Source organism: Marmota monax, unplaced genomic scaffold (genome assembly GCF_021218885.2).
Source record: "Marmota monax isolate L192 unplaced genomic scaffold, Marmota_monax_Labrador192_F-V1.1 WCK01_AAM20220418_F8-fsc00204, whole genome shotgun sequence".
In the NCBI taxonomy this organism is placed as follows: Eukaryota; Metazoa; Chordata; class Mammalia; order Rodentia; family Sciuridae; genus Marmota; species Marmota monax.
Window position 1 is genome coordinate 1,886,823 of NW_026695247.1, and position 25,105 is coordinate 1,911,927.

General features: G+C 37.4%; 1 protein-coding gene across 1 annotated transcript in view; it reads left to right on the plus strand.

Moving 5' to 3' along the window:
- Positions 1 to 1,265: 1,265 nt before the first annotated feature.
- Lims1 (LIM zinc finger domain containing 1) overlaps positions 1,266 to 25,105 on the plus strand; it is a 140,771-nt gene continuing 116,931 nt past the window's right edge. The window contains exon 1 of the mRNA XM_046420273.2: positions 1,266 to 1,440. Coding sequence (XP_046276229.1) covers positions 1,409 to 1,440 — 32 coding nt within the window. The 5' untranslated portion in view covers positions 1,266 to 1,408. The remainder of the gene's footprint in view (positions 1,441 to 25,105) is intronic.

Genomic DNA, 25,105 nt, shown 5'->3' on the forward strand with positions numbered 1-25,105 from the left:
GAGAGTGTTTGAATCCAGGCCAGACTGATTCCAAGACTTCATTCTCAGTTAGTATGCAACTGTTTCACCATACAGTTTAACTCTTCTGTAGTAACAGAAGAGAGATGAAAATCAATTAGTGCTAAAGAAGTAGAAGAGTTATCTAACAAGACTCTTATTTTGGAGCAGGAAAATATTCTCATTAATGTACTTGTCTGATGGAGATTAATGGCGGTAGAAAATAAGAAAAAACATATTAAATAACTGTTTATTATGACTGTTTATTATGAATATAACCTTTAAAATGTTTCCAGTGCTCTGTGTGTGTGTGTGTGTGTGTGTGTGCATACAAATAAAATAGTCTTACAAATACCAAATTTCGTTTTTAAAAGCTGGGTGATGACAGCCTGAACAAAAATGAATGAAATAGTCATGGAAACATCTGTAGAAAGTTAAGCAGTAAGAAATTCAGTTTTCACATTTTAGAGCGACAGACAGTATTTTCCCCAAGTTTTCTTTGTGACAGACATTGGCCAACCACAGAAGCAGGCTCACTGACAGGCATTCCTGATAGGATGACCATGACGACAATGTGTAACTACTTTAAAACCACTAATTGGAGGCCTAGAGGCAGCCACAGTTTTTAGCCAAGTATTCTGAAATTAGGGCAAGAGGAACTCTACTCAAAAGCAAAATGGAAGTCCTAACGAGGAGTATCCCAATCGCACCAGGCTTCTGTGTAGGGCTCAGGACTCAAGTGGCTGGTCCAGTCCACAGCTCCCTCGGGGAAATCTAACCTGCTCGACACCCTGGTACTAGAAGAAACCTGCAGTTGCTCAGGACCCTCCCAGGGCGAGTGAAACCCAGTGCAGCTCTCCACAGCCTGCGGCCAGAACCACGCCACTGGCCAAGTCCCATCAGAGGTGACTCGAGCAAAGGACAGCCGGGCCCGTCCCTTGGCCCCTCACCCCGGAGGGGCTGCAAAGGCCAGTCCTGCCATTTTTGTCAGAGGTAACGTGGCCGGCTGCCGCCTCCCGCCGCCGGGATCCCCCAGGAGCCCGGGAAAAGCCTCGGGCTTTGGGGCCCGCCTACGGGGCGGGGCCGGGGCCCGCGGAGGGGGCGGGGCCAGCGAGAGCTCTGGGGCGGGGTCTGGGCGGGCGGCGGGAGCGGGACCCGGCCGAAGCTGGGGGTGGGTCCTCCCGAGCCGCGGCGCCGCCCCGCCCCCGCGCGCCCCCGTGCGGCCAGCGGAGTCAGTTGTCTGCCGCGGGCGGCCGGCGGCCGCGGTCTCCCCGCCCCGGGCCCGCCTCTCCTTCCTGCTCGGGGCCCGCCTGCCGCACCACGGCCGGCGGTCGTCTCGAGGGTCTGGGACGTGACGGGAGCGGCGCCGGCAGCCGAAGGGCCGAGGACTGCGGCGTCCGAGAGCGGAGCGATGCTGGGCGTGGCGGCCGGCATGACCCACAGGTACGGGCCGCGCCCCTCCGGCCGCCACGTCGGCTGTCCGGTGGCGCTCTCACGGGCCGCTCGCGGGCGGCTGGCGTCTTCTCCGGCTCGGGGCGGCTTCCCGGCCCAGCCCTGGCTGCCTGGCTCAGGCGGGCGGCCTGTGGACCCCGCGGCCCGCGCCGCGCTTCCCGGGGTCTCGCGGGCAGGGAGGGTCCTGTGTGGGTGTGGAGCGAGCACTGCGAGGGCAGCCGCCGCCTCGGTGCTTGGCCGAGTCCCCACGCCCGGTGAGTCTTGGCTGAGTTAATGATTCGTGTCCTAGCACTTGGAATCCGGCACCGGCCCGCAGGCCTCAAAACGTCTTGGCTTCCGAAGCCCTGGTAAAAATGCAGGACCCCAAAGAGCCTTTGGCCGTGTGCACAGACGTTTTGCTGTGGCAGAAATGAAAACGGAACCGCCTCAGGTTGATTCATTCGTTGAATAAACTCACGATGTGTTGACACACGTAACTCCTGTTTATGAAGCTCTACTTCCTAAGCCGGTTTTCACCCACTGCCTCTTTCCAAGCCCTGCAAGTCTCTTCTGTGTCTCTGCTTAGTAGAGGGCGGCTGGATTTTACACTCCGCAGTCCGTTGTGCGATGTTTTGACTGAGCTATGGGAAGGAAATCTTTCAGAGATGTTTAGCTGGAAAAGAGAGGATTGTTTTAATGGCTTTCCCAGGTTATTGTGGTATTCTTTGTTACTGTACCAAAACTTAAGAAGTGGTAGTTCTTAAATGGTTAGTTTGACTGTGAAGTCTGAAGCTGAATCAGAAGACGTTTCACACTATATGACGTTAAAATTCCTTGGTTTGCTCTTATAGTTTGAAACATCGTATGTTTGTCATTTGGAAAATATTAGCTCACGGCATTAGGCCGACCCCAAATTCTAATGCATTTCATTCATATCAATAAGTAACATTTGTTAATATTAACATTTTTTTTAATCTTTTTTTTTTTTAAAGAGAGAGAGAGAGATAATATTAACATTTTTAAGTCCTTGAGAATTGGGAAGCTCTCAAACTCAAGGTGGTGGATACTCATCTTCCAAAATTTTGGTTTTTAATGGAAAGTTTAACTATTATCTTTGACAACAAAATATATTTGGTAGTTTTCCTCAAAGTGACAGGCTCAGGTTCAGTTTGAAGGAAATGTCTGACAAATGTAAGTCTAAGTTATAGTGATTTGTCTGTCACATGTTTTTACAGTAGAGATGTTGTTTTCTGAAGAAAGCATCTAAGTCAACTCCTCACTCACTCACTGACTGTCCTTTTCCTTGAGACAACCATATTATTTTGGTATGCAGCGGAACTGCTTTATGTATACCTGCCATTAGGTCCCAGGTAGCGCAAGCGTCAAGATTTAATAATGATAATTTGTACTGTTTCATGGATATTTCTTTTTAAAAAAAGTATTGAATATTAAGTTGATATAGAATTGGAAATACATGGGACATACAAAGAATAATGGATGTACAGTATAAGCAAAGAATAGAAAATAATGATTTCCTTCTTAAGGTCCTCGAGTCTGTCCCTGACCCAGTGTCCCACTCTGATTCCATCCTCTTCCCATTCTGAATTTTCTATTGATAACCCCTTGTTTTTTTTATTTTTTGGCATTAAGTACATGTATATTGTTGCGCACCCATCACTGTGAGACATTTCCAGAACTTTTTGCCTTCAGTTTCAGTAACCTTTGTTGGTACTGAAATAAAGAGTACTGAAACTCTGTGCCCATTAAACAATAACTCCTCGTTCTTTCTTTCCCCCAGTTCTTGGCAGCCACCATTTTACTTTCTGTTTATATGATTTTGACTTCCATGGATACCTCACATAAGTGGAATCATAAATATTTATTGCATGTATCATAGCTCTTTTTTATTGCTGAATAAAATTTCATGGTGTGGGTCTACAACAGTTTAACTGTTTAGCTGAAGGATATTTGGGTATTTCCAGTTGGGGAAATTAAGAATAAAGCTACTATGAATGTTTATGGACGTAAGTTTTCCTTTCTTTGGGATAAATGTTCAAGAGCGAGCAGTTGCCAAATTGTACAGTAATTGTATGTTCAGCTTTTTAAGAAATGTACAGATTTTTCCAAAGTGCCTATACCATTTTATCGAGGACACTTAAAAGTGAAATAGGCATTTTTTTTTTTCTGCAAGTTTGTGTAGATGAAGAGTTCAGTTACACTATCACTGCCTTGGTAAGTGCTAGAAGACCAGCAGCTGGCAAACCCCTAGAAAAGGTCTTCTTTGAGAAGCATTGTTAAAAGACATAATCCTATTTGATGAGGGATGTGAAGGCATTGGGGTAATTAAAAGGGAGCATTTATAAAGACTACTCTTAAAAATGCTTATTGAGTGCTGGTTGTAGTGTGTGCTTTGTAGTCTTGGGAAGTTGTAATAGGAGGTAATAACTAAGACTTGAAGAATCAATATGGAAAAAGTAACTTTCTGCCCTTAGGGCTTTTCCGTGATTCCCCTGACGTCTAGTGCCGTCATGAAGAGGGAAACTGAAATGGCAGGGAGTGTCTTCATAAAACTTCAGTGTTCTGGGCCAGTTTTTAATGGTTAGGAGGTTGAGTTCTTGATTTTTAAGAAAGAAAGCCAGTGAAAATTTGGTGGTAGAAAAGATACCTTCAGGGTTGGGGTTGTGGCTCAGTGGTAGAGTGCTCACCTGGCACGTGTGAAGCCCTGGGTTTGATCCTCAGCACTACATAAAAGTAAATAAATAGAATAAAGGTATTGTGTCCAACTACAACTAAAAAATAAATATTAAAAAAAAGAAAGAAAAGATACCTTCAGTTCTAGGTTGTTCTATGTTGTGAAGGCTTAGAGAAAACTGTCTATCAGAATTGTGCTACCTTTAATTTATTATCCCTCCCCTTTTTCTTTGTTGTAGCCTCTTGACTATCTCGTGGGTGGCTCTTTTTTTCCTTTTGTGGATAAAGTAACTTTCTTTTCCTCCCACAGAGGGCCTTAGAGCCCCTCTACTGGGCTAGCGAAACTCAACAACTTTAGAAAAATCAGAGCAGGAGAGTCTCCATTTTCATTAATGTTATGTTTGTTCTTCGGTAATCATTTAAATAAACCTCAGAATAAGTCATGTTCTTAACTAGGTTTGCACTTAAATAGAAGGAAAATCATCTCAAACCATTTATCGATTTTATAGTTCTTGTAACTGTATTGTAAGTTGTGGTTTTCTACCCATGAGAATATCATCTACTATACATGCTGGACTGTTGCTACCTTGTCTTCCAAAAACTTTAATTTTGAAATACTTCAGATGGGCTGTAATATCTGTTGCCATATACCGTGTATTCTTCAGTAGCAGCGGTTTTCTCATCCTGACATCTCATTTCTCTGGGTGGGGAGAGTAGGCATTTTTTGCATTGTTTTCATGTTGGAGCATGTTTTGGAGCTTGATGAGTCTGTAGTGCCTTGAGAGGTAGAAAGAGGGGTGCTAGGAATTAGTTTGAGTGCTGACAGTGTGTTCCTGGTGGTAGGAGGCACAAGATCTATCATTAGGATACTAGAAGTATGGAGCCTCAGAGTCAAGTAACATAAAGGATAAAAACATTTATAACAAGTGTTTATACCCATTCCTTTTGTACCAAAATGGAATTAAAAGTTATATGTGGGGGGGCTGGGGTTGTGGCTCAGTGGTAGAGTGCTTGCCTAGCATGTATGAGATACTGGGTTCGATTTTCAGCACCATATATAAATAAACGAATAAAATAAAGATCCATCAATGTCTTAAAAAATAAAATAAGTTATATGTGGGGCTGTGGCTGTAGCTCAGTGTTACAGCACCTGCCTTGCACATGTAAGGCACTGGGTTTGATCCTCAGCACCACATAAAAATAAATAAATAAAGATATTGTGTCCATCTACAATTACTATAAAACAACAAAAACAAAAAAGTTAAATTGTTCGTAACTCCTTTTTTGTTTCATTTAAGGATTTTTATTTATTTATTTTGAGGGGCATGATACTAGGATTTGAATTATCCTCAAGACACATCCCCAGCTCTTTTCAGTTTTTAATTCTGAGACAGGTCGTGCTAAGTTGCTGAGGCTGGCCTCAAACTTGGAATTCTCCTGCCTCCTCCTCCTGAGTCCCTGGGATTATAGGAATGTGCCTATTGTGCCTGGCTCAGAGTTAGGAATAGAGTGCAAACTTCTGATATTAGTGTGATGTCTCCTCTATTGTACTATGCTAGTTTTCTCTGTTGCTGTATTCAAACAGCATTATATATTACCTTCCTATCTATGTTGTAAATGTCATGAAGGCCATGACCTTGTCAGGTATATCTGAACTCCCTATCATAGTCAGTTTTGCATTACTGGAACAAAATACCCAAGACAATCTTAACTTCATAAGGAAAAGAAATTTATTTAACAAATTTTTGGAGATTGAAAGTCAGACAGGATGGCACAGGATCTGGCAAAGATTCCCTTTACTTGTGTTACTTCATGGTAGTCGACAGTGATGAAAGTTCTTGCAAAAGGAGAGATCACATCTTGAAACAGGAATCCAGAGAGGGCTTGGCTTGCCCCTTTTATAAATATCCTCCCAGAGAACTAACTCAGGGTCCCACAGATACTGCCTTAAGCCCTTCTAAGGGCAATGCTCCAGTGACCTAAGGACCTCATACTAAGCCTCATCTCTTAAGGGTCCCGACATCTGGTCAGCAATTACACACTAAAGACCAAGCTCCTGATACTTGAATTGTTGGGGAACATAATCAAGTCATATTCAAACCTTAGCAACTCCACTAACAAAGTAACAACTCTGGAAATGTCTGAATTAATTTGGAAATATTGTCCCCAAATTGTTCTAGTACAGGGTCCTAGATATCACTGTGTTTTAAGTGGATAGATTACTTTTGTGAAATATGTTCTAGGAGGCATGGTATTTTTGGTGCCTTTGTCTACACCTGGAAACCTTCCTTCCCAGAAACTAAGGTCTACTCACTTATCCATGTCCAGTGTCTCCACAAGTCACAGTTTAAGAGATTCCTTTCTATTGACTGGCTTCTTTACTGATCAGTTAAGTGACGAATACTGTCAACATTTGCTTGAATGGATTGTAAGTTTATTTCTTATTGGGAAATATTTATTTTTAAAGCAGGGCACATTACTATTACATGTAAATCTGTCTTATTAGCACAGTGAGGAACCAGAGGGTAGGCAAATGCAGCATTTGTTACACTAGTTTCCTCTTCCTCAATGCAGTATATTCAACAGATTATCTTTTTTTTTTTTTTTTTTAAATGTGTGAGTCACTGTCCAGTACACCTGATGAAATGCAATATAAGACATGGTCCCTGCTCTTGAGAATTTTAACTGTTCTTTCATTCATCTGGTTGCAGATTTTCATAAAGTACTACTTTGGTCATATTACCCCTTGTTTTCAAAATATTAATAAGTTTCTTATTTCCTATCAAATAAGGTCTAAACTTTAGAGCCTATAATTAAGATTGTTTGTGATTTGGCCCCACCTTTGGCCCAAACTATTCCATTAGTCTATGTTTCTCTAACCCTAACCACCATTTTCTAGAAGCATCTAATGATTTCCTATTTCAATGCTTTTCCTCATGTTGTTCGGCCTAGAGAATTACTGTCTACTGTGTTTTTTTCTTTTCTTTTGGTACCAGGGAGTGAACCCAGGGGCACTTAACCACTGAGCCACATCCCTAGCCCTTTTTATATTTTGTTTTGAGACAAGGTCTTGCTAAGTTGCTGAGGGTCTCACTATGTTGCTGGTCTGGCTTTGAATTGGTGTTCTATCTACCTCAGCCTCCTGAGCCCCTAGGATTATAGGAGTGTGCCACTGCGCCTGGCCTGTACTGTGTCTTCTTGGCAGCTGGAGCAAAATTGCCACTTTTCCCTTGAAGTAATGAATTTTGGGAACATTTGTTGAGCTCCTGCCATGTGCTGAGAAGTTAGAAATTTAGAGCTTTATCAGTTCTCCCCAAGCAATTTCTATTTTGTACTATAGTTTTGGGTATATATGTCTAATCTTTTCTGTCAAATTGTAATCTTTGGAAGTAAAAGAATATCTTAATCAAATATATTAAATATCCAAAGATATATAATCTATATCTAAGTAGGCTTTATTTTTCTTTTTATAACCTCATTTGTTAAGGAATTGAAAAGTTCATAGCTTAGTGTCTATGACATTGTTTGAATAAACTCACAAAACTTTGAGGAAAACAAGATAGCTTTCACATTTGGCTTAACTTGACTCTATAGTGCATTAATATACAGTGGCAGGGACCCAACATCTATGGAAAATTGGGAAGAAATTCAAATGATATAATTTCTTGTTTAGTTTATTTCATTCCCCTGCCAGGCCACTTAAAAAAAAAAAAAACAACCAAACAACTCTTGGTAATAACAATTTTTTTAAAAAATTAATTATCTACTTTTACACAAATACTTTAAAGTTATTATTTTACACAATATATTTTATTGTCACAGACACACCATGATTGAGGTATGATTTTTATGCTATTTTACAGGTGAGGAACTCAAATGGCCAAGAACACTGTCACACTTTGCTGACAGAGCTGAGGTTTACACTGAAGATCCCTGCAGAGCTCTGTGTCTCCTCAGTTCACACAACTGGTGGAAAAGGGATCACAGTTCTCTACTTTTCCTAGGTTTCAAGACCTTTACAAGCTCGACCAACCTATCCAGTTTTATTCCCTAGTACTCTTCAGCTTACATCATCTTATTGCAAAACATATTACAATCCTTGATTTTTGTTATTCTTGTGCCAGGAATAATCCACCCCCTTGTCTTTGAGGGGGCAGGAGTTCTCAAATCTTAATCTCAAGGCCTCCAGCCTAAACTCCTTTGTTTTGAAGATGGTGTCCTTGTTTCAGCACCCATTAGGCTTTTCTTCTTGACCTTCTATAGAATGTATTAGGTATTTGTGTGCAACTCAGATTTCCATTATTCTCACTTCAACTCTTGACAAACCTTGTATTAACAACTATGTATGTACTGTACCATAGGAAAAGTTTGAAAAAAAATCTTTTAAGAATTAAAAAAAAAATCTTTCTAGTTGTCAATGGACCTTTATTTTATTTATTTATATGTGATGCTGAGACTCCAAACCAGTGCCTCACACATGCTAGACAAGCGCTCTACCACTGAGCCATAACCCCAGCCTCCATCTTTAAGAAATTTAAGTAAGGAAATGGTAATTTGTCACTAGTTATTATTAAATAAAATTGTTATTTTTTAAGACACTGGGAATAGCCAAATGTTTCTCAGGAGGTAGGAAAATGTCAATCATGGTTGTGTTCAATCAGAGGCCAGATTTATTTGAATGTTATATGGGAAACTCATGAATTAGGTAAAGCAATTCTCTCAAAACTTGGGATATATAGACTAATCATGGCATGGGACTTATGCTGAAAACAGATGATTTAGCCTTCTTGGGGGAGGAACACTAAATCTATGCACCCAATTTTTTTTTTTTTTTTTTTTTTTTTATAGAGGGCTTCAAACATACAAAACTGGAATAGTGAATCTCCATGCCCTGCTACCCAGCTTCAGTAATTATTGACTGGTGGTAAATCTTTGACTGAGGGCCAATCTTTTTCCATTCCTCTCTCCTCTATGTCATGTGTAGAGATATTAATATTAATATGTATCCTTAAAAGATAAAGACACTTCTAAAAAGCACTTTAAGAATATTAACCACATCATCACACTTGAAAAAGATTAATACTAATTCCTTGGTGTCACCATCTACGTAGTTAATATTCAAATTTCTATTGTTTCAAACATTTTATTGTATTTTTTTAAAAGTAGAATCTAAAGAAGGTTTATGGGTTTTTAAATTTTTTTTTTAGTTGTAGATGGACACAATACCTTTATTTTATTTATTTATTTTTATGTGGTGCTGAGGATTGAACTCAGTGCCTCACACATGCTAGGTGAGCACTCTACCACTGAGCCACAACCCTAGCCTCCAGGCTTATGTATTTTGAAGGTTAATAAGTCTTTCAGCCTCTTTTAGCACATAGGTACCTTTTCATCTTTTTTATTGCTTTTGTGATGTTGTTTTATTATTGTTGTTGTTTGCCCTGAATAATTTGTTATAGTTTAGATTGGTAGATTGCGCCCTTGGGGTATATAGTGTAACATCCTTTGTTATATAAATTGTTGATTTGATCTAAAGAAGCAGTTCTCAAATTTCTTGGTCTCAGGACCACTTTACACTTATAAATTATTGAGGACTGCTGTGGTGTGAATGTTTCCTCTAAATTCATGTTGAATTTTTTTGGGAGGGGGTTGCTGTGGGATTGAATTCAGGGGAACTCAACTACTGAGCCACATCCCCAGCCCTATTTTGTATTTCATTTTATTTTTTTAAAATATTTTTTAGTGTTAATGGACCTTTATTTTATTCATTTATTTATATATGGTACCGAGAATTGAACCTAGTGCCTCACACATGTGAGGCAAGCACTCCACCACTGAGCCACAACCCCAGCCCCTATTTTGTATTTTCTTTAGAAATAGGGTCTCACTGAGTTTTTTAGTACCTCACCGCCGTTGCTGAGGCTGGCTTTGAACTTGGGATTCTCCTGCCTCAGCCTCCTGAGCCACTGGGATTACAGGTATGTGCCACTGAGCCTGGCTCATGTTGAAATTTAATTGCCGTTAATAGTATTGGGAGGTGAGACTTTGAGAGATATGATTAATGACGTTATGAAAGGGAGAGTTTGGTTCCCTCTTGGTGCTTTGCCCTTCCACCTTTCGCCATGAGATGATGCAGCAAGAAGGCCCTCAGCAGATGCCAGCACCTTGGTCTTGAACTTTTTAGCTCTCAAAATTGAGAGAAAATAAACTTCTGTTTGTTATAAAGTATGTAGTCTCAGGTATTCTGTTTTAGCAGCACAAAATAGACTGAGACAAGTACCCTGAAAAGCTTCACAGTATTTGAAATTTAATAAACTTTTTTGCACATTAAAATAAATAATGTATTTTGTAATTATTTTTCAAAAAAATAAATTTGTGAACTGGGGTTATGGCTCAGAGGTAGAGCGCTCGCCTAGTATGCGTGAGGCACTGGTTTCCATCCTCAGCACCATATAAAAATAAAATAAAGATATTGTGTTCATCTATAACTAAAAAATAAGTATTTAAAAAATAAATTTGTGAAAAGAGTGTCTTAAAACAAAAAAAAAGTTTTTTGCGAGACTCTTTAAATCTTACTAGAAGAGAACGAGTATTCAATCAGTTATAATAGTTCATGTCATGGAGCTTCTGGAAAACTCTACTGTATACTAGTGAGAAAATAGAAACAAAAAATCTTAGTATTATGAAAATAGTGTGGCTTCTTAGGTCACCTTGGAAACTGCTGATCTAGAAGTGAGTTTGGTAAGATTCAGGTTTGATCTCCATCATATCCCATGTCTACACATAGATGGTAAGTATTGGGTTCTTGCATATTTCATACATAGTATGTGGCATGTCTCTTGTTGATTTGTGTCTTTGGAATCCTGAAAGGAGAGGAGAAAGCCCATTATACTTAATTTCCCAATTGAAAGAGCTTGATGTATATTAAAAAAACATGATCTAACTGTATGCCGTCTAAGGAACTCACCCCAAATATAACAGTATAGGCAAATTGAAAGTAAAAGATGCATTTTGCAAAATTCAGTCAAAGGAACTCAAAGGTGACTTTATTATAGTCAATCATATAAACATCAGATAAAGTGGACTTGAGAGAAAGTAAATTACCAGAGACAATACTTAACAATAGCAGAACACTTTCTTCTCAAGTTGGCACTTCTTATGTCATGTACATCTAAAAAGAACAAATAAAAAATTTTTAAAAAGTTTCTATGGAACGTATACCAAGATAGATTATATTTTGGTCCATAAACTTCAAAAAATTTAAAAAGAATTGGAATCAGTCTAGAAATCAAACTACAAATCAGGAACCTAAATATCATAGGAAAATCTAACAATGTTTCTAAAAAGCATTCTTTTATATAGTTCATAAGTCAAAGAGAAAGAGAGAATGAAGAAACACATTGAACTAAGTAAAAATGAAAATGCAACATATCAAAATTTGTAGGACATAAAGTAGAGCTGGGAGGAAAATATATAGTATTGAATGCACAAGAAAAGTCTCAAATCAGTAATTGTAGCTCTCATATGTTAAGAACCTTCAAAGAAAGAAAAAAGCTAGGCATGGTGGCGCACAATTGTAATCCCAGCAATTTGGGAGGCTGAGGCAGCAGTATCACAGTTTCCAAGCCAGCCTCAGAAGAGAATAAATCCAAAACAAGCAAGAGGAAAATAAAAAACCTGAAATCAAGCCTGACACAGTAATGTGTGCCTGTAATCCTAGCAGCTCTGGAGGTTGAGACAGGAAGATCGCAAGTTCCTAGCCGGTCTCAGCAACTTAGCGGGTCCATAAGCAACTTAGTGAGTCCCTGTCTCAAAATAAAAAATAAAAAAAGCTGAGGATGTGGCTCAGTGGGAGAGCATCCTTGAGTTCAATCCCCAGTACCCAAACCAAAAAATAACAAAAAAACAAACCACGAGAAACCAATATAATTAAAACTAAAAAATTTAAGAATCAGTGAAAAGAGTCGTTTCTTTGAAAAGATCAATACGGTAGACAAAACTTTAGCAAAATTGATGGGGGAAAGACACTAATCATCAATATCAAAAATAAAGCAAGGGAGGGTCTGGAGTTGTAGCTCAGTGGTAGAGCGCTTGCCTCCTATGTGTGAGGCACTGGGTTTGATTGCATTGAGTTCTATTCCCAGCACCACATATAAATAAGCAAATAAAGGCCTATCAACAACTAAAAATAAATCAATTAAAAATTGACGATTAATTAATTAAATAATTGGTCAATTAAAAAAATAAAGCAAGGGGTATACCACCCTGTAGTCATTAAAAGGGTAATAAAGGAATTATATTAACATCTACACATAAATTTGAAAACTTAGATGAAATGGAACAGTTCCTCTGAAAGCATCATTTATCTTAAATTGCACACAATCTCTTTGTGAAAATAAAATAGGAAGGAATACTTCCCATACATTTTATAAAGCTAGTACATCTTGCTGCCCAAACCAGAGAATGCACAAAAAGAAAAAATCCCAGTGTCTCTGGAGGCAGAGGAAGGAGGATCATGAGTTGAAAGCCAGTCTCAGCAAAAGTGAGGCACTAAGCAACTCAATGAGACCTTGTCTCTAAATAATAGTACGAAGTAGGGCGGGGGATGTGCCTTAGTGGCGGAGTGCCCCTGAGTTCAATCCCCAGGACCAAAAAAAAAGAAAACCATAGACCAATATTCCAAATGAATATATGAATATAGATGTAAAAATTTCTTAACAAAATAAAAGCAAATATAACAACAATATATAAAAATAAATGTAGTACTCTGTGATTAAATGGATTTTTAAGAACGCAAAGTTGATGCAACATAGTGAAGGTTAGTTGTAATACAGGATATTCACTAGCTAAAGGAGAAAGTTAGTGTGATTATATCAATTAGTGCAGAAAAAGCATGTGGTAAAAATCAGGAAAACTCTCAGAAAAATAATAGCAACGAGGTAGGCAAATAATGTCTCCCACAATATGGTTGTGGCAATGTTAAACAAATTACTGTGTCAAACATGCAGAACAGTGCCCAAGCAGGTTAATAGTAGTGTTTGCTATTATTATATTTTTTATTAGCTAAAAATGAAGAAACAAAAGACTTCATTAATAAGTGTAAAAATGTAAGAACTATTTTATGTAACTCAAAGCCATACAGAAGCAGGTAACAGGCTGGTTTGACTTCTGGGTGCTGTTTTGCAGACTTCAATTTTATAACTGTTTCATTAGGGGGAAATGCAAAATGGTGATATTCTGATTGTTTAAGACATTTCAAGTCTCAGCTGTAGTACTGCTAAAAAGACAAGCTTCCGGCTGGGGTTGTGGCTTAGTGGTAGAGTGCTTGCTTAGCATGCATAAGGCACGGGGTTTGATTCTCAGCACCACATAAATGTAAAATAAAGATATTATGTCCACTTAAAACTAAAAAATAAATATTAAAAAAAGACAAGCCTTCCTTAGTGACTACTTGGTAACCTGATGATACAGATTGACAGATTGCAAATTACTTTTATCTTTATTGTTTAATATTGTCCAGTCTTCTACTCAATAATTATGTGTGTTACCTTACTTTATATCACTTTTATATAATACTGGACCTAGAAGGTTCTCAGAAAAGTACACTGTTCATGGTAGAGTTTAGGTGCACTTTTTCTGTCTTGAATTATTGATTTTCCCCTTGCTTTCAGATTGCTACGCCACCCCGATTTGTACCAGGGATTGAACCTAGTGGGCTCAACCACTGATCCACATTTTTTTCCATTGTATGTTTTATTTTGAGACAGGGTCTTGCTAAGTTGCTGAGGCTGGCTTGGAACTTGAGGTACTCCTGCCTCAACGTTCATAGCTATAGGTATGTGCCACCAAATTACAATTTTTTTTTTTTCCCCAGTACTGGTCATTGAACCCAAGGCCTGGTCTTATGTATGCTAGGCAAGCGCTCTACCACTGAACTACATCCCCAGCCCTTCTCCCTACCCTTTAAGTGAATGTTGGTGTGAGCCCCTCTGGTTAGGTTTGTTTCCATACTTTCTGGAAGTGGGGATAAATTCCAATCATTTTGAATGATCAAAGATTATTAGCTGATTGGCATTCCATTGAAGGATATAGTTAATGTTTGGATCATTTACAGCTGAACCCATAGAACTTGGCTGTCTATTCCTTAGCAAATTTGGCTGTAACTTGAGTGACCCCCCCCCCTTTTTTTAAAGCAGTGGTATAAGCTAGGCACTGTGGTGCATGTCTGTAATCTGGTGGCTTGGGAGGCTAAGACAGAAGGATCTCAAGTTTGAGGTCAACCTCAGTAACTTAGCGAGGCCCTAAGCAGCTCAGTAAGACCTTGTCTTAAAATAAAAAGTAGAAAGGGCTGGATGTAGCTTAGTGGTAAAGTGCCCTGGGGTTCAGTCTCCAGTACCCAAACAAACCAAAAAAAAAAAAAAAAGAAGCAGTGGTATAAATATGTTTGTTTGTTAAATATCATGTGGGGTTTTAAATATTTTCACTGAAAGATATTAAAGGTGTCTAGATTAATGGGCATGGTTACGTTGGTTATGGAGACTATTGAAAAGCACCTGTAATTGGGTACGGTGGCGCATACCTGTAATCCCAGCTGCTCCGGAAGTTGAGGTAGGAGGATTGCCAGTTCAAAGCCAGCCTCAGCAAAAGCAAGATGCTAAGCAACTAAGTGAGACCCTGTCTCTAAACAAAATACAAAAAATAGGCCTGGGGATGTGGCTTAGTGGTTGAGTGCCCCTGAGTTCAATCCCTGATCCCCCTGACCCAATAAAAGAAAAGCCCCTGTAAATCATTTGGATTTTAACCATGATCATTTTTTAAATGGATAACAAATTTTCCTTACTGATGCTTGTGCTTGAATTGTTTTATTTTCAGTATATATTTCCCTGTGTCTCATGTGTAACGTGACTTGGTCTGTGAATGACTAGTTTGGAGTTTCTGATTTCATTATAAGAAGAAAGGATGATAAAGTTCATTAAGAGGAGTTGTATTTTGAAGTTAAATTTAAGTTAAATATACATTTTGAATAAAGTTTTTCCTCACTGTTTGGATTCCAAAACGGCAATTTGTCTTCAACAAAAGACTGACAATGTAGCAGTTAGACTGTTGCTTCCATGCTTAGTGATATTATAGTTAAGTTTCAAATTGTGGGGAAGTAAGATAAATTATATTTCAGCTAGGACATACATGTCATCACTGAAGGACAGTAGGACAGAGGTGGAATTTGATGAGGTTAAGAATGTCTTTTTTTTTTTTTTTTAAACACAATGCCTTTATTTTTATGTGGTGCTGAGGATTGAACCCGGGTCCCGCCTGGGCTAGGCGAGTGAGAATATCTTTTTAAACCCTTAGACATGATTGTGAGAGTATATCTAGCACAGATTAGTTTGTGGCCTGTTGGCTTCAAGGGGCTGGATGCCCTCCTGGTAGTCTCCCAGACCTGGGCTCATAGAGACAGAAGCAGAAGGTCTCAGATAAAAATGACATGCACTAAGCTTGTAATTAGCCAGAAGGGACGTTTGACATTTTAACTTTTATCTTCAAATGAGCTTAGATTTATTCTTTGGACATCCTAGAAGCCAAAGTATATGAATATAGGTTAAACTTGAGCATGGTTCCTCAGGCTTAGGTTGAATGCCTGTTGTTCTAATGGGAAGTTTTAGAACAAAACAAACATTCAATCACTACTCTTATGTTTTCTCTTTCAGAGAGTGTGGGGATATGATGTCCCAAATATCACAGTTGAAGGTCATTGCCTGCATTAGAATATTTTGATTCCCTTGGGTTTTAGTGGGTTGCTGCCATAATAGTTCTTTCTTTGGAATACAGTGTAGACTTTGTCAGAGTGAAGCGTGTTTTAGGGAAGATGGAGTAGTCTTCATTGGAATCTGAAGATAGAGTAATTCATCTACCAATTGAGCAGACTTTTGTTTTAGGAGTGTGGGTAGTGGCATTTTTGTAATAGGCAAGAAGGCTTTGTAAACATGACTTGAGACTGGTTTTCTCTTTTTAAAAATGAATCCAATAAAGTGAAAGCTAGCTTCAGAGAATCTGAAAAGTTATCTTCACACTAACCCATTTTAGGTCATTGAATGTATTAACATGACTGAGGATAATGATGAAAAGTGTGTTTAAAATTTTTAGAAAGTTATATGTGTGAAACACTAGATTATCTGTCTGATTTATCAGATTGACCATAATTATAATGATATAACTTTGAGATGTTTATAAGGCCAATGCTAATTTCTGGAGCAATTTAATGTGTTTCTGGACTTAATGTGCTTTTTTTCCCCCCACTTAGTTTTCACCATGGGAAGCAGTGTAATACATGACAGCATTTTTAGCCTAGACTTTCCTCCTGAGTTACTTACATACAATTCTGTAAGAAGCCAGCATGCAAAGTACAGGCAATGCTTTGAGTCCACTTAATTCACTTAAAAAAAAAAATGCTGGCTAACCCACATTAGGAAATGAGAACATATTTTGTGTTTTGGACATTGGCCAGATCTGTACAAAGTATGGAACATCTGCAATCTGTTTAAATCATTTTCTTTGTGTTTTGCAATGAAATGTTTTATTCACGAGTATGTATGTTATATGTAGTATGAAACCTTCTTCACTTTATACCTGAATTTTATAGTACTTGTCAGGTGCTTTCCCTTTGTCAGTGATACTTATGACAAAGAACATTGGTGAAATATAGAAAATGATGCTTAATTTTAATACAGAACTCTGCTAAATTTGACAGAAAACAAAAGTCCCAGTGATTCCTTAAAATTTCAGAGGTCTATGTTTTTCCCCCACAAGGGTCATTTTGGGACCGTGAGAATAGACTTAAAAAGAAGTGTTTTCTGAACTTGAGCCCTTTTGATTTTTTTAAAGAAAAACAAAACAAAAAATTTGTATTTCCTCCTGATGATGTGTCCAGTCATTTAGAATGCTTTCTATGAAGGAAGTTGTGGTGATAGGTTTTAGAATGTGCAGGATGGGGATGATGAGAACTCCAAGGATATGAGGCTTGGGAAACTTTTACAAAGAATTTTTTTTTCTCTCAGTCATAGTTAATCACCCTTTCCAGGAGAGTGATTATATATCCCACTCATAAAACAGTACATGCCACATCATAGGCACTCAATAAATAATTGTCAAATGAATAAATGATGATGTATTTTATTTGGTATGTATAGTTTTTGTTTGGTTCAGTGGTTCAATATTTCTGTAAATATTGCCATAAAATGTTATGTGGTAGATGCTAATGAGGAACCTTTCAGTTGGCACTGAATTAGACTTGGATTATTTCAATAATACTGTGCAAGCACAGTATTTCTTTTCTTCCTTAGAGGTCAATAAAGAATAGTTATTTGACATGGAAAGATGCTATATTCTGGATAAATGAAGCAACTTGTGATTGGGTTAAATCTTTTAGATCTAACATTAACTTTTTTAAATGAACTTCCTCATTTTTTCATATTAATATGTAGTTTCAATAATGTTAATCAAAATTTCAGGTGGAGTTCTTTTGGTAAAATTGACAAACTTATCTTCAAGGTTCTTGGGAAGAATGAACAGGCAAGAATAGCAAAGCACTAGTTATTCAAAGGAAGAGTAAATTCATAAAATCTGTGAGTAAAATAATTTGGCAGTGTTATGTCAGGACTGAAGTGATTGGTAATCTGTAATTTTCATTTCTGTAAAATAAACTTAAGCAAGTAGAGAAAACTTGGTGTGAAAAGATTTTTGCAGCATTATTCAGATAAGCAGAAAGTTTATATTACCTAAGTAAACAATCATAGGTCATTTAAAATACCTATGACACCCTAAAATTTAGTGAAATAATGTAATTTAAAATATTTATTGGGCTGGGGTTGTGGGTCAGTGGTAGAGTGCTTGCCTAGGATGTGCGGGTTCCTGGATTCGATCCTCAGCACCACATATAAGTAAAATAAAGGTATTGTGTCCAACTACAACTAAAAAATAAATATCAAAAAAATATTAAAGCTTTATAATATTACATCATGATAATAGAAAAGCAGTATGTGAAGTTTTAGGCATGGTATGATTACAATATTTAAGCATAAAATAGTGGGGAAAAATAAAAAGTGCTTTTAAAAAATTACATTGTAGTATAATTTATATACCACAAAATCATCATCGTAAGTGGGTAAGGTTTTTATATATTTACAGAATTGTATAGCCACCATAACTATACTTTCTGAGAATATTTCCATCATCTGGAAGTAAATTCATTTGTTTGACCCCCAGCACTAACCCTTTCTGTTTGTGTAAATCTCCCTTTCCTTGATCTTTCATATAAATGGAATTCTATGTAGTCTTTAGTGTTTGGCTTCTTTGACTTGGCGTAATGTTTTTTAGGTTATTATATTCATGCTGTAGCAATCATCAGTTGTTCACTTCTTTATATTATTGAATAGTGTTCCATTGTATTGGTATGTACTATATTTTGTTTATCCAGTCACCAGCTGACCTACATTTGAATTGTTTCCACTTTTTGTCTGTTATGACTAATGTGCTGTGAACATTTGTGTATCATCTTTGCATGGACAAATGTTTTCATTTCTCTAGAGTAGGTTCCTAGGATTGAGATTGCTGGGCCACATGGAAAGATTTTTGCATAAGAAACTGCTCAAGTAGCTGATTCCACCAGCAGTGTATGAGGATTCCACTTAGACAACATCTTCACCAACACTTGGTGCATTTATTGTTACTTTGATTTTAGCCATTCTTTTGGTGTGTAGTGGTATTTCATTGTGGCTTTAATTTGCTTATTTCTAATGGTAATGATATTGAATATGTAAAGTACTTTTATTTAAACTAAGGTAAATGATTGCAATTTATATGTTGAATAATGTTTAAGTGGGAAAAAGGAAAAAGTTTTTCCCTAGCAAGCCAAAATTAGAAAGTAGGCCATCAATCTTCTCTTTCTGTATCTTCCCCTCATCTTTTCTGAAGAGTTCTTCCATTTCTTCTCTCTGTCCATTTCATTTCAGCTTTCTGAGGGAACTTGGCTCTACAATTCTTTTCCACTAGTTCTGCCTTCAACACTAACGTTCTTCCTATTCTGCTTAAGGCTTTCTTAAATGAATGGTCTCTGTCTACTGTCTTTTTTTTTTTTTTTTATCACCTTCTTTCTTCCCACATTACTCCTGGAAGTTTGTTTGTTTTTAATATTTTTTAGACATTGATGAACTTTTATTTTATTCATTTATTTATATGTGGTGCTGAGAATCAAACCCAGTGCCTTACACATGCTAGACAAGCACTCTGCCACTGAGCCACAACCCCAGGCCCTGAAAGTTTTATTTTTTACCACTGAGACCACTTTTCTCTAAGATCATTAATGACCTTTTTCTAACTAGATCTATACATCTTTATTAAGTATTTTAATTTTTTTCTAATTTATTTATTCCTCTATTTATATGTCTGATATATAAAGATATGCTTATCTTCATGCTACAACTACCTTACTGTCTTAATTAAAAGTTTTTAATATTTTTTTAGACGTATTAATTGAATGTATTTGTGGGGTACAGTGTGACATTTCAACACATGCATATGGTGTATAATGATAAGATCAGGGTAGTTGGCATATTTATCACCTCAGACATTTCAACATTTCTTTGTGTTGGGAACATTCAAAATCCTGTTTACTAATTATCATACTGTCTTTATTACTATAGTTGTGTAATAATTTTTGAAATCAGGAAGCATGAGTACTTCACCCTTGTTCTTCTTAAAGACTTTTATTCTATTCTGGGTCCCCCTACTTTTCCATGTGAATTTTAGGATCAGTTTGCAAGTTCTGAAAAAAATGCCAGTGAGGATTTTGATAGAATGTGTTGAATTTATAGACCAATTTGGGAAGTATTTGCCTTCCAATCCATAAACATGGATGTCTTTCATTTATTTAGGTCTTTTATTTCTTTCAACAATGTTTATAGTCGTGTTTGGTTCTTTTAGATGCTATTGTAAATTAAAAATTTTTTAATTTAAGTTTTGGAATGTTCATTCTAGTGTATAGAAATGCAATAGAATTTTTGTGTCAGTTTTTGTAACATAGTTCTTCTGGCCTGCAACCTTGCCGAAATTGTTTAGTGGTTCTAAATTTTCTTTGGATATCTGTTCCATAGGATTTTTTGTATACAAGATCATGTTCCCTGCAAGTAAACGTAGTTTTACTTATTTCTTTCCTATCTGGATGCCTTTTACTTATTTTCTTTCTTTTTTCCTGCCTGATTGCCCTGATTAGAAACTCTAGTACCCTGTTGAACAGAAATGTCGTCTTGGTCTTGTTTCTGATTTTCACAATTAAGTATGACTAACTTCTATAGCGCAAGAAAGAAAATCAAGAACCAATAAATAGGATGGTAGCAAACTAAAAAGCATCTTCACAGCTAAGGAAACAATCAAGAGCCTACAGAATGGCAGAAAAATCTTATCACCATTACCTCAGCTAGACAATTAATTTCCAGAATATACAAAGAACTCAAAAAACTTAACACCAAAAAACCAAATGACCCAAATAATAAATGGGCAAAGGAACTGAACAGGCACTTCACAGGAGAAATATGAATGGTCAAAAAATATATGTGCTGGGTGCAGTGGCACATACCTGTAATCCTAGTAGCTTGAGAGGCTGAGGCAGGAGGATAGTGAGTTCAAAGTCAGCCTCAGCAAAATTGAGGTGCTAAGCAACTCAGTGAGACCTTGTCTCTAAATAAAATACAAAATAGGGATGGGATGTGGCTCAGTGGTTGAGTGCCCTGAGTTCAATCTCTTGTACCACACAAACACACACACACAAATATATAAAATATATATGTATATATATATATATTTATATATTATATATATATAAACGCTCAACATCTCTTGCAATTAGAGAAATGCAAATCAAAACCACACTGTGAAGGGGCTTGTGTTGTGGCTTAGTGGTAGAGTGCTTGTCTAGCACACGTGCGAGGTGCTGGGTTTGATCCTCAGCACCACATAGAAGATAAATAAATAAAATAAAGGTATTGTGTCCAACTATAACTAAAAAAAAAATTAAAAATTAAAAAAAAACACACTTGAGATTCCATCTCACTTTAGTCATTATGGCAATTATCAAGAATATAAGTAACAATGTTGTTGAGGATGTGGGGAAAAAGGTTCACTCATTCATTGTTGGTGGGACTGCAAATTGGTGCAGCCACTCTGGAATGCAGCATGGTGATTCCTTAGAAAACTTGGAATGGAACCCCCATTTGACCCAGTTATCCCACTCCTCAGTTTATAACCAAAGGACTTAAAATCATAATATTACAGTGATGCAACTACATCAGTGTTTATAGCAGCTTAGTTCACAATAGCAAAGCTATGGAACCAACCTTGGTGCCCTTCAACTGATGAATGGATTAAAAAAAAAAAACTGTGGTATATACACACAATGGAAAATTACTCAGCAATGAAGAATGAAATTAAGGCATTTGCCAGTAAATGGATGAAACTGGAGACTATCATGCTAAGGGAAGTAAGCCATTACCCCCCTCTTCAAAAAAAGCCTGAATGCTCTTTGTGATATGTGGATGCTAACCCACAACAAGGGAGGGTAGGGAGGGGAATAATAGAAGTGCATTGGATTAGACAAAGGGGAATGAAGGGAAGGGAGGAGGGATGGGAATAGGAAAGACAGTAGAATGAATTGGACGTAACTTTCCTTTGTTTACATATGAATACACAACCAGTGTAGCTCCACATTATGTACACTCACAAAAAAGGGATCCTAATTAGAATGGGTTGTATTCCATATATGTATAAGATGTCAGAATATACTCTGTTGTCATATATATCTAAAAACAACAACAACAAAAAAGTATGGTACTAGCTGTGAGTTTTTACAGACACCTGATGTCAAGTAAAGGAACTTTAATTTCTAGATTGCCATGTTTTTTTTTTTATTATGAAAAGGTGTTGTCATTGCTATTTTTTACATCCATTGAGATAATCAGGGTTTTGTGTTATGTGCTTTATTCTATTACACGATATACTACATTGATTGTTTTTTAGAAATTAAAACAAACTTGGAATTCTGGGGTAAATTCCACTTAAAAATGGTTTATAATTCTTTTTAGATGTTTACTATTTTTTTTTAAAGATTTCCTAGTATTTTTGAGGATTCTTTTCATCTGAATTCATAATGACCATATTCTGCAGTTTTCTTGTTTTGCGATGTCTTTATTTTTTGGTGTTGTGGTAACTTGGACTCAGACTGAGTGTTCAAGAGTCTCTTTTTAGCTGGGTGTGGTGGTGCATGCCTGTAATTCCAGCAGCTCCAGAGGCTGAGGCAGGAGGATCTTGAGTTCAAAGCCAGCCTCAGCAAAAGTGAGGTGCTAAACAATTCAGTGAGACCCTGTCACTAAATAAAATACAAAATAGGGCTGGGGATATGGCTCAGTGGCCCCTGAGTTCAATCCCTGGTACCAAAAAAAAAAAAAAATCATTATGCCATGAATTCATAAGGTACAGCATCTTCAGCTCATTCTTACTGTTATTGGATCTTCAGAATTGTGCATCTCTGGATGAAGCAGGCTGGAGTTTCAGTTGAACCGAGGTTTTTGAGTTTTTATTTTTTTATCACAGCTTCCTTTTTTTGTAATCATTTTCCTTGGCACATTTCAAGAAGGTAATTCTGTTTTTAGAGTTTTTAATATGTTCAGATTTCAAATGATCTGTCATGGCCAGAATCTTGCAGTCTTGCCTTATTTATAATAATGTCAACCTTGGGCATTGTGTTATGCAACATTGTAGACTCTTCCAGCTTTGCACTAATGAAATTTTTAGGGTATTACTTTTTGAAAGTACTCATTCATCTTTGCTGTCTTAAATGCCATCTTTGTTTGGCAGTAAACAATGAAGGAATTATTTAGTGTTTTTTAAAAATATTTATTTATTTATTTTAGTTGGTCACAACATCTTTATTTTTTATTTATTTTTATGTGGTGCTGAAGATCAAACCCAGGGCCTCACACGTGCTAGGTGAGCGCTCTGCCACTGAGCCACAACCCCAGCCCCTAGTGTTTTCAAAGGGGCCTAGAACATATAAAAATATATACTGTATCTTATTTTCCTCCTCTATATTAAATCATTTAAGTGAAATATTGTAAGATGGCAATTTGAGCTGAAAGGCTTGTATTATAATTTTCAAAGCTAATGCTGTGAAAGGAAGCGTGGGATTTAGAGTTCTCTTCAGACACTATTGGACTTTTTTGGTTGCAGACAACAGAAAGTGACTCTGAGTAACCCAGGTCAAAAGGTTTATTGAAAGGCTTTGGAGTAAATAAAAGGAAAACTGATTATCTCGTTCTTAGAAAGAATAGCAATATTAGTCAGCCTCTTTATTTTTATTTTATTTTTTTAATTTTATTTTTTATTTTTTTTTTAGGGAGAGAGAACTTTTTAATATATATTTTTAGTTTTTGGCGGACACAACATCCTTGTTTTTGTATGTGGTGCTGAGGATCGAACCCTGGCCACACGCATGCCAGGCAAGCGCACTACGGCTTGAGCCACATCCTCAGCCCCTAGTCAGCCTCTTAGATTGTCTTTTTTTTTTTTTTTTTTTTAGTTGTAGATGGACACAGTATCTTTTATTTATTTATTTTTATGTGGTGCTGAGGATCAAACCCAGTGCCTCACATGTGGTAGGCAAGCACTCTATCACTGAGCTACAACTCCAGCCCCTAGGTTGTCTTTCTTGAGGTGAGTCTGCTCCAGCTGTGTTTTATGCTTGTGTCATTTGGTTTAAGATTATCTGGAGTAGAGAAATCTGTTTGGCTTAATTTGGGCATGTGCTCACTTTTGGCCTGTGGAAGTTAGGGCTCCTATAGTGAGCTTCATCAAGGAGAATGGATTAGGAAAAACAATATCTGTTTTACTACAAGGGCTTTATTTGTAGTTGATCCTTAAAAATCCACAACAAGAACAGTAAAAACAAGGGTCAGGCGGGGGTGGGGGGTGTAAGTCATTGGTAGATTATTGATAGAATATGTGCTTACCATGCACAAGGTCCTGGGTGTTCAATCCCTAGCACCACATGCACAAAAAAAGGTAAATCAACTCCCATTCATCCAAGAAACTAGTGCCCGATAGGATGTGTCCCCCAAAACTTCCATTTTCTTCCTTTAAAAAGTGTTAGAGTCAGAGATAGGGGTGGGGTGGAAGAAGATGGAAGAAGAGAAAAGTTTTGTAGTCAGATTGTAGAGATACAGTAGGACTTCAAAGGAATGATGACCTAGGTAGAGAATACTATTTTAGTCTGAAAAAATGGAGGAGAGTAGGAAGGTTGTTCAAGTTTATTTAATAAAGAATATTTTAAGAAACAAGCCCTTAAGTTTAATAAGATTTCAAGCCCCTGCGTCTGGGAGGTGCTGGGTAAATAGTGTTGATAAAAATTCACTCCTCCATAGTCCAACAATATAACTATAAATACTAGAAACCAATCTTTATCCTTATAAGGAATTGAGGTAGATTGAGAGAAAATGAAGGCTGTTCATCTAAGACCTCTGTCATAGCCATATCTCATTAAAAAGAATAAAATAAAATGAACCAATGAACCAAGTTTAATCAGGTGCCCCCTAAAAAAAAAAAAAAAAAGACATCAGAAATCACTGCTGGCACTGAAAGTCTGTAAAAGTGAATCTCATAAAAAGACTTATAATTTGGGCTGGGGTTGTGGCTCAGCGGTAGAGTGCTCGCCTAGCAAGTGCGAGGCCCTGGGTTCGTTCCTCAGCACCACATAAAAAATAAAATAAAGGTATTGTGTCCATCTATAACTAAAAAAAGATAAATATTAAAAAAAGAGTTATAACTCATGTGAGCTCATCCTTAACAAGAAAGGGTATGCTGTTGCTTACTACTATGGACCTCCTTATTCTCCTAGAACAGTTTATAAGGTTCATGGTTTCCTTGCCTTCCTGCCCAGAATTCAGCC